The sequence below is a fragment of the Tasmannia lanceolata genome, unplaced genomic scaffold, assembly GCF_043159265.1.
Source record: "Tasmannia lanceolata isolate RefF3 unplaced genomic scaffold, GAP_Taslan_0.1 ptg000008l, whole genome shotgun sequence".
Taxonomy (NCBI): Eukaryota; Viridiplantae; Streptophyta; class Magnoliopsida; order Canellales; family Winteraceae; genus Tasmannia; species Tasmannia lanceolata.
Window position 1 is genome coordinate 55,998,455 of NW_027518685.1, and position 10,896 is coordinate 56,009,350.

The following is a 10,896-nucleotide window of genomic DNA, read 5'->3' on the forward strand; positions in this document are numbered from 1 at the left end:
CCAAAAGATCTTTCTCTTGTAGGTTTTCAATAGAAAGCCTCTTTAATTGCTCTAACTCTGATACCAAATGAAATCCCAATAGGGCAACCCAAGAGGGGGGGGTAATTGGTAAATTGAAATTTTTGCCTTTAATTAAGTGCAATGTTAAAATCAATTTACCAATTAGGCAATTTATATCTAGCCCTTGTTCATTTAAGCATAAGAACAAATAAAGGTTAGAGATTACCAATCATCAAATGTAGAGGGCAAGCAAGAGAAGAAGAGACACACCAAGATTTATAGTGGTTCGGTCTATCAACAAGACCTACTCCACTCTTCCAAGTTTGTTTCCTTGGGCACTCCACTAATGGTGAGATTCTATGCGCCGAATCTCCGAGCTTTACAAAACACCTTCTTCGCCTCCGAGGGAACAAACCCTCTTTGCTCTGGATTCACCTTTCTTAACGGGCCGAATCAAAGACCCTCGAGTATAATGAAGAAGAATAAAAGAAAAACTCTCTTAGCCTTTTGATTAGGCTTGATACAAAGATAATAGCTCACAAATCTCTCCAAAAGATAACAAAGATAAAAGCCCTATGGAGATCCTCTTGTTGAATGTAGATTCACAAATCAAAGCATGAAGAGGAGAAAACTAAAAACCTTAGATTTGAAAGTGTAGGCTCCAATAGATGTTAAATGATCTTGAAAAATGTTATTTAGTTAGTTGGTCATGGATAGGGTATAAATAGCCCATTAGGAAATATGACCGTTTGGAGGTATTCTAGTAAAAAACTGGGTTGAAAAGTCAAACCGCGCAAGCCCCAACGGCTAGTTTTCCAGACGGGGTTGGTCGACCGGGGTGTCGCGGCCGCCAGCCCTATCGGGCGCTCACTTTTTTATTTTGAAATTTCTTACCGCCGCAGTCGACTGAGTGTGTCGCGGTCGCCCGCCGTGAGCCTTCTGGACATTTTATTTTTGGTCTAGAACCTTATCCGATGTCGCCCAGCCCTATGGCGATCGACCGGCCCAACCATGCTGGATTGTTTCTGGATTTTCAGAAACACATCCGCGGTCGACCTCCGATGCCTCGGTTGACCGGCCCTCTTTGTTTCGGTAGGTGCTGGGCTTTGGGTATTTGTCTAAGGTTTTCAAATACATTTTGGGGAGTGTAGATGGTTTCCAAAGATGTTAAATTTGTTTATGAAAACCATTTGAAAGTGCAAATACATTTTGACAAGAGGACTCCAATACAATCTATAAAAGGTATATCCTTGAGTCTTCTTGGATTGCTTGGGTCCTCAGCACTTTCTTGGACATCTTCAACTTGAGAGTGAACTCTTCAACTTTCTTTGGGTCTTGTGACTTCCTCCATTCTTTGAATCATGTTGAGTGGTACATGAGGTCGTCACTAATGCCGGTTCATCTCCAAGCTTCTACTGGCACTTGCAAGGCTTGCTTGTGGGATCCTTGACTTGAGCTCTTGACTTGAACATCTTCCAAGGATGATGTCTTCAATGCATTTACAAGCACTCTTGGTTCATTGTGCATGTTGATCCGCAAGCCACGTGTTGAGATGTATTGTGCTAGATGTTCTATCTTTGGTTTGACATTTGTCTTTCTTGTCTAAAGCACAATACTACAAAACATATTAGTCCATAAAGACTAATCAATTTGGGTTTGCTAGCATCAAAACAACAAGGTAAAGGTGACTGGTTGAACCCATGGGAACCCTTAGGCTTACACTTTCAATCTGCATATCATAGATAATGTTTCCGTTAAATCATAGACCGGCTTGAAAATAGGTATCTCCTATTCTATCTAGATTACTTATGAAATAAAACATCAAAAAGTTCTTTTATAAAAAAAAAAAAAAAATCACCAATAGATTGCCCTTTACCCACATTATTAAAGTTTTCAACGAAAAATCAATCAGTCAAAACTTTGAAAGTTGATTAAAGTAGACCTTTGAGGCAGTGGGTTTGCAGAAAAGGAATTTCACTACCTCAAAGGTGGAGACTTATTGGGTAAAGTTGTGTTGATCTACAGTGAAGAATTATGATATGAAATGGAGACTTATTGGGAAGACAACCTCTGCTTATGGGCTATTAAAGGCGTATGGGGCTTAATGTAATAAAATCCGACTTTGTGGTTTGTGTTGGAAAGCACATTATGTAACATGTATTTCTTAATAAAATTTGATTATCCGACCAGAGAATTTCCAACTCACATGCAAAGGGTCATTGCCTAGTTTAATATACAATAATGGAGACAACTGCATTACTAATTTCTTCTACCCTAGCTCGATTAAGAGTTATTAGTCATGGGCTTGGGCATGTAGCTCAATGGTTGAGGCTTTGTTTCTCAACCTTGAGGTTGCAGGTTCGATCCCAGCTTACCTAACACAAAAAAAAGAGTTATTAGTCATATCGGACTTACTATGATAAAATCTGCCTTTGGGCTATGTGGATTGAAAGGACATTCTTATGCAACATATTTCTTAAGGATGAAAGAATCTGGGACATTCGTTTGCGTCGGAACCTTAAGGATAATGAAATTCAAGAATTTCAGAAATTACTCCTACTCTTAGACCCGACATATTGCTCGCAACATAAGGAGGATGAAAGAATCTGGATTCCAGCATCTAATGGGGGCTTTTCTGCCAAGTCTTTCTTTACTTTGTTAATTGATGGTCATATCTCTCCGATGAGGCGCATTTGAAAATCACTAGCCCCACCAAGGGTAGCGGCTTTTGGATGGACATTGATACACCGGAGGATTAATACATGTGATTGCCTAAAGAAAAGACACTTCAGTATGGCGGGTATGTGTGTTCTATGTCATCAAAATGAAGAAACTTTGGATCATCTAATGTTGCATTGCCCTTTTGCTTATCATTTATGGATAAGAGCAATTGGAGCTTTTGGGATCTCTTGGGTGTGTCCTCAACCTATCTGCTCCCTCCTATCTGGATGGCGCACAGGGCCTTTTGGAGAAATATGTAGATACCTCTGGGCAACGGCTCCATATGCCATAGTATGGAATATCTGGAAAGAACGTAATAGACGCATCTTTCAGGAGAAAAGTAGAACCGCGGCTCGTATTGCTTCGAATATCAAGATTGAAATGATTTCCTGGACAAGGGCGAAGAAACAAACCCCGTATGGGGTGGGCGACCTCATAAGGAACTGGTGGTCAGTAATTTGGGACAGAACTATCCGCTCCAAGCCTAAACCAAAATGGGTGAGTCCGCTAATGGGGTGGTTGAAATTGAACTTTGATGGTAGCTCTTTGGGCAACCCTGGAAGGGCAGGGGTCGGAGGAGTAATTAGAAACTCTTCCGGATCAATTGTTGTGACGTATTCGGGACCCTGTGGAATATGTGACTCCAACGAGGCTGAAGTTAGAGTGTTACTTTTTGCTCTAAGGTGGACGTCTGAACATGATCAACGTCCTCTTATAGTGGAAGGCGACTCCTCAAATGTAGTGGCCTTGGCTTTTGAATCATCAAAGGGTCCTTGGAGATTGCAAGAGATTGTAGCGGAAATACTGGATATAATGCGGGTACTCAACCCGAGTCTTGAACATCGCAGGCGATTGGCAAATGAGATGGCTGACACTCTAGCCAAAGCGGGAGCCGACCAGGAGGATTTTGAAATAGTATCGTATTTGTAATGAGCTCATTCCACGAAGGAAGGATACTATTGTCCTAACTTCTGGAAGGATGCTTTCTCCCTTTTGAAAAACATCGGATATGTCCGGTGCTCTGCTAATATTTGTAACAGCAGGCTGGGACCACTGGTCCCGAATGCTTATTAAATATTAATGAAAATTGTCATCTTTAAAAAAAAAAAAACATATTTCTTGTAAAAAATTTGATTAGCTGATCAGAGAATATCTTGCACACATGCAAAGGATCATTGTCCAGTTTAATCTGCCAAACTGGGGACAGTTGCTTTAAAAATATCTTCTTCCGTAGACTATTTATTCTATTTGGTTGCTTAAAGCATTACCATGATCTTATACCAGATGCAAGGAACACCTGGAATTGTGATAAAAAGGCCCTCACCTGAAACCTTATCACTATTTATAGTTGCATCACAATATAGCCTACCTACTTCTATCACCAGTGTGCAAAAGTAAAGATTTCGACCAAAGAACCAAATCAGTAATTAGGTGGTTCACCCTCCAAAGGCAAGCTCAAACTGTGCACAACTTCATTTTGTGAACGATGGCTTATGATTTGTATAATGTTCTTCAAACTAGTGGCGGATGAAAATTTGGATAAAATGGTAGTGAAAGGGGATTCCCTCAATGTGATTCACTTGTTGAGTGAGTCCCAAGTTGGCGGTTTGCTCTTTATTTCGATGAAATTCATGACCTTCTGGGCTCCTCATTGATTTGTTTTCACCACGTCAGAAGATCCGCCACCGAGGTGGCGGATAATTTAGCTAGGAAAGATGTCCGATTGGAGGCTTTGGAGCAATAGGATTTCCTTCCACCTTTAGCTCCTTTTGACATATTATTTTCTGTTTATTATGCTTATTAAATTCTGGATTTTCAGTAATCTCTTGGATGGTTTTCATTAATCACTAAAGTGTGCTTGAATAAGCACTTACAGAATGAGATGATGATAAGATGAAGATCATCTTGATCCTTATCCTAATCAAGCCACCTAGCTAATCCAACCCAACTACCTTATCCAGTCAGATCTTATAGATATTCTCTAACATGCCCCCCAACCGTATGCGGATTGGAAATCGACATACATTTGATTACAATGAAATTTCCAAATTAAAAATTTCCCAACTACAATTCTCCAATTTGATGCACTGATAAACTATCTGCTGAAGTGCACCATTGTTGCCGAAGACATGATTTTTGTCTGTTGCTTGATGAATAATGCTATTTGCCGAAGATGCTGTCACTTGGAAGATGAGCCTTCTTAGGCTTGATGGGACTCCCGCCTTCATGAGCAAGTTTTCATTGACCGATTTTAGATATCGATCTTCAATGATGGATCGGTTTTAGATACCGATCTTTAAGGAAATTGGCCACAATCAATGGGCAAATCATCACGGTCAGCTTTTGATGCCAATTCTCATGAAATTTGACTCCCAGGCACGAACCTCGACGAACCGAGTCCCCTCAACTGAATAGAGCTACTATTTCAGGCACGGACCTCGAAGAGGTACCTCAACTGAAAATAGGCGAAGGAAGAAAACAAAGAAATTTGGAGAAAAGAAAGGATATGAGCGACATTTAGTGGCTTTGGATGATTTTGACGACAAATATGGGCAACAATTGTAATGGCTCTATGGATCAAAAGGAGGTGTGTGATTTTCACTTTACATGAGAAAGTATGTTGAAATAGAATAGATGGGTGCCTAGAGAATAAGAGGTATATGATTTTGGCTTGTCTCAACAACTTTTCATCATTACTTATCTATTCTAAAATATTTACTCCAGAAAAGATTATGGTGCATTAAATGGCATTGCACACATACACTACTGAAAGGTAACACAAACTTACTTCGGATGCACATGATGACTGAGACAAAAAGGAGAATACAATAATGAGTGGTTGGGAAGGAAATTGGGTGTCTATACCAATCTTGGGGGTAAAAGAGAGAGATGACATATCAAGGAAATGGATTTTTAATTGTAGGCAAAGAAAGTGGGTGCGTGGAAACTGAAAGGTGGGGGTGCTTATTTACACCCTTTTCTTAATGCCTTATCTCTTCTCCTCATGAGAAAACTAATTGACAAGACTTACACCTGCTTTTTTTTTGTTCCTTTTTATTTCTCACACATCTCATAATTGCTTCTGTAAAGGGTGATGGCTGCTAGTATAGTGCTCTCATGGAAAACAAGGTGAGCAGCTGGGCAACCATGGCCTTGATGTCGCCGGACACCAACAGCAAGCCAAGCTGGATCTGAATCATCGTTGTTGATGCCGGAATCGCAACTTTGAGCGGGTTCTTGAAGAGGAGTTCCGGATTTTGTCTAGAAGAGATGGAAAAAGATTCCAGATCCATGATATTGGTAGATGGAAAGATGGGAAAAAAACCTTTGAAATAGAGGTAACGACAAGGCTATGTGCTGGTTTGCGTGTTTGGGAAGGAGGAGGTGAGCGGGTTACCGGTTTGCTGTCACTTCTTCTTAGGAAGATGAAATGAGGGTGTTGCAGGCGGTCGGTGGTGGGGATAGTTGGTGGCCGGGCGGACAGCAATCGGCCGTCCGCCGGAAAACGAGTGCACGGATATTGTTACAGGATCTAAGTGCTCTGATACCATATTAAATTCTGAATTTTCAGTAATCTCTCGGATGGTTTTCATTAATCACTAAAGTGTGCTTAAATAAGCACTTGCAGAATGAGATGATGATAGGATGAAGATCTCTAACAATGCTTATATGATGTATTTATCTCTGTTTCATTGTTGTGGACTATCTCGGCCTTCCTATTAATGAAACTTCCGACCATTCAAAAAAAAAAAAATGCTTTCAATGTTGCTTTTGCTTAACGAGTTTGAATAAAGATTCTTAAGTGCTCCAATTGTTCTTTCCATCATTTTTTGAATGATTTGTTCTTTCCATCATATTGGTTGACAACATGATGTTTAGACAGATTTCTTGGTAAAAACTTAGTAGTAATCCAAGCATGCCCTGATATACTTTCATGCTGCTGATTAGTCAAAAAAAAAGAAGGCATGTAGATATAGTTGTTCTCTCTTGTTAGTAATTTATTGGTAAGGCATGAACTTTGTCTAAAAGTTCTATCATGCCAAAGTTTGGAATATTTACTGAATTTAGTTTGCCCTACAGTGGAAACTACACTTGTTCGAGCTTGAAGAGGAGATGAAGATTGACCCTCCCATCAAGTACGTTCTTTATCAGGTAATTATATCCATCTATTATATGCAGCTGCTGACAGTTGGCGTCTTACTTCCTATTGTCATTCATATGTATTTGCAATGGATGACTACTGGAGATTATATCAAAGGTGTTTCAGTAGTAAAATATCTTTATGATATAGTGTTACTTTTTTTCAACATTTACATTTTTCAGTATCTAAATTCTATTGATCTTTTTGTCAATCATCTTATACAATATAATCAATAGTTTTCTACCAATGTCATTTTAAAACTGTAGGATGATAGGAGCAAAAGTTGGCGATTACAGGCAGTGGCAGTGTCTCCAGATAGCTTTGAGAGCCGAAGGCCTCTCCCATTGCCCTGGAGAGGTTTGAGAGACGATGTTCTTTCACAGGAGGCCGGTATTCCTGGTTGTGTTTTTGTTCATATGAGCGGGTTTATTGGTGGAAATCAGAGTTACGATGGAGCTCTAGCTATGGCTAAAGCTGCTCTTACACTCTGATAACATGAGGATAGGGTGTTGAGATTTTTGGAGGTAAACGGATTGCCCCTTGCGGTTCGACCAATTAGAAATCTTGCCACAACTGTTGGATCAGATCCAAAGTAACCATTTCTGTTATCAGAGCTCCTGTGCCCTTTGCAGATTAGGAATCTGAAGGTTTAACTAACAGTTCAGCTGCAGTCGAGTTCTTTAAGTGTTTACCATTTTTGGTCTACCTTGGGGAATAGTAAACCCTGTCATTGAAAGCGGATTTTGTTTGCAATGGATTCATGTCTTTGCAAGAGGAAATTACTTGATTAAGTTTCGAAAATGTGTACGACACTAACTTTATTATGTTCTTCATATTTGAAATTATTTCTGTACTTGGATTATTGCATTGTACTTTAGTTAGAACTGGACTTTGTACACACCAAGTTTGTTTATTTTGTTGGATGTTTTTCCTGTTACTTTTCTCCTGCGGCTGTCAGGTAAGTAATGACACTGTTCTCTTTTATAAGGGAAAGGATATCATTTCTTTCTTGTTCTCGACATTTTGTTTTTTTTCCCCACTTGACTTTTTATAAGGGAATGGATATCATTTCCTTCTTGTTCTTGACATTTTGTTTTTTTCCCCACTTGACTCAATATGAACCATCTTTTTTGTAACAAGCTGCGGTTAGCTTTGTAGTTTAAAATACCCGTTTTTATACCATACTGACAAACCTTCGTATGTGTTCATTGTTTTTAATAGCTATTTTTTTTTGAAAGATGACAGTTTTATTGAACAGATAAAGACCAGGATTATATCCCTGAGCAAAAAGATCCGATAATTCTTCAAGAACCAAGCCACGAATAACCACCTCCACCCCCAGCCTTTCCAAAGACTTCTAAACCCTCATATACCCGTCCTCAGCCGATGAAGATTAGACAAGGATGTCTTAGAGAGCATGGTCTCTCAATGTAAACTTTTAGTCTCACCATCCATTAAGCAGTAACTTGGAAGCGTTCTCACATAGGTAAATTACATTAAAGATTCATGTCTGTAGCATCATCGCCCTAAGTTTATACGAACATTTTCCAAGCTCATCAAGGAAGCTTTGGAGAAGGGAAATCGGCAAGCACTCACCTTCGGCTCCCAAAGGCCTACCCATGAATCCAGGGGAAGATTGAGATGCGATTTTACCTTCCAAAACAGAAATTGCCAACTCCCTAGACGCAAGCCACACTCTATTCCAATTCAACCTATCCTCTGGCCGATCTGGTCGATTTCCAGCCCTAGCGTTGAAGCCATTAGCTACTGCTAACTCATCAACATATGCCATTCCTCTTATCTTTCGAAGAATCATGTTCAACACCATAATTTCTATGAAGAGGTTCCACTTTCGACTTCCAGCGCAAGAAGGAGATTCCTAGGGATCAAAATGATCCATTTCTACGTCCAGAGAAGGATCTTGAGAGCTTAGCTACTGCTATCCCCGGATTCCAGAGAGAACTAAGGAATTAATGCTATTTTCAAGCAAGCCATCCCTTCCCAAAATAATAAGACGCCTTCCCAAAAAACAAGACATCTTCCCAAGTAATATTTCTACAGGTCCTAGAACTAAAAGATTTCTAGTTAGATTTCCAAAAGAAAACATCTCCCTGGTCCGCGTGGATGGAGCCATTAGACCAATCAAATCCCCTTTCTTTTGGCCAATGACTTTAAGATCTTGAGCACCCCACCCCTCCTAGGGCCCGGAGTCAAATCCAGAATAACGTTCAGCCGGTGCAGCATAGTACTCCCGTGGGACCCAAGCCGATTAGTCACCTCCTTTGTGCCATCGTACCTTCTCCCATCTCGAAAATTGATCAATTTCCTAATTTTTAAAAGAAGGCCATCTGACTTGGAGTATGTGCCCAAGAAATCTCTTTTGCGTCTAGGAGTAGAAATGCCAACCTTAGATAAAGGAAAAACAGAGGTTTCGAGGGTCCTATCAAGAGGATCTTTTCCAGAAAAATCCGTCCAAGCAACTTTTTTCCTAGGGGCAACATAGTTAAAGCTCTTGCTCCTCTGACCCAGGCTTGTCAGTACGGGATCCACCTAGATTTTTTCAGAGCCCTTGTAGACGCTATCTGTAAATTTGAAATTTGAATCAACAGGGAGCTTACTCACAAGCGGCACGTACACCCCAATCGGCGGAGGAACCCCTCTCGGCAGAGAGGCATACGGAACAACAAAACCCGAAGAACTAATGGGTTGTGAATCGCCATTTGTAGTATATTGATGTCTTTGAATATCAACCCCAATTGCATAAACCTTATCAAGAATTCTAATACTGACACAGGAGCCGTTGAAACGCCACCAGGGGCCAAAATTTTAGCTGATACAAAGTTCATACAGTGCATATTATTACCTTCCATTTTGGTTTTCAGAACTTTTCCAAATAAGCTTCCTAGGGCTTCCACTGTTGAGACAACCAAAATGTGTAAATGAATACCATAAAAATTGACCCAGAGGGTTTCCTCCCCTTTAATAAAATCCTTATTCCAGGGTAGGAGAGAAATTAATTGGTTTCCAGGGGCTTTAGGTCCCATGTCTAGGATTTTAGATACTTGGGATTCAGAATTGAACATAAAAAGAACTGAATCCTCCGCAAGAGTACAAGGGCAAAGCAAGGAGGGATGTTTATGTATTAATCGAACAAGGGTTAGTGAATGCATGCTTAAAGTAACATCTAATCCCTAGCTTTCATCATCTAGAATATTTGAACAAGGGTTAGAATATAAATGCTTAATTAGTAATTTAATTTTAATAATCGAACTAATTAAGCCCAAAATTTTTAATTAACCAATTCACCCCCTCTTGGGTTGTCACACTTGTATTTCATTTCGTATCAGAGCTAAAGCTCTTAAAGAGATTTTTAAATAGAAAAATCTATAAGAGAAAGATCCGTGACAATCCAAATGGATTTCGAGTTAGGCCAATCCGCTTTAATTCCTCCATTTTTTGATGGAACGAATTTTCGAGCTTGGAAAGTAAAATTTTTAGCCTATCTAAAATCCATAGATTATGACATGTTAGATGTTAATTGAAAGGGGATTTTCTATTTCAAGGAAATGTAGTAAAAATGATTTAAAATTATTTTTCTTGAACTCAAAAGCAATGATTTTATTGTGTTGTAGTTTAACCCCAAGCATCATTGAGAAAATTTCAACATGTTTAAATGCAAAAGATATTTGGACCATACCTGAAAATATTTTTGGGAAAAATATTTCTCTCTTTTCAAACGATAAAATTTCTGAACGAAAAGAGACTAAAAAAATCTTTTGCAAATAAAGAAAATGTTGAAACTTCAATTTCCAATTTGAAGAATCAAATTGAAGGATTAAAAATGGAAATTGATGAAAGTTTAAAAAGAAATAAAAATTAAGTCAACTGAGCAAAATCTTGATAAATAAAAATGATGACTTAATTCAAAGATGTAATGCTTTTAAGAAAGAAAAAGAAAGCGTTGAAATCACAAACAAGGATTGAAATGAAATATATAAACTTGTTTGTGAAAATGAAGAAAAATGAAAAACTAA

General features: G+C 39.1%; 1 protein-coding gene across 1 annotated transcript in view; it reads left to right on the top strand.

Moving 5' to 3' along the window:
- Positions 1 to 7,881, top strand: part of LOC143883651 (MYG1 protein C694.04c-like) — a 32,543-nt gene extending 24,662 nt beyond the window's left edge. Inside the window, exons 6-7 of the mRNA XM_077386986.1 lie at positions 6,802 to 6,873; positions 7,129 to 7,881. Of these exons, the coding sequence (XP_077243101.1) occupies positions 6,802 to 6,873; positions 7,129 to 7,353 (297 nt within the window). The 3' untranslated portion in view covers positions 7,354 to 7,881. The remainder of the gene's footprint in view (positions 1 to 6,801; positions 6,874 to 7,128) is intronic.
- The last annotated feature ends 3,015 nt before the right edge of the window (positions 7,882 to 10,896 follow it).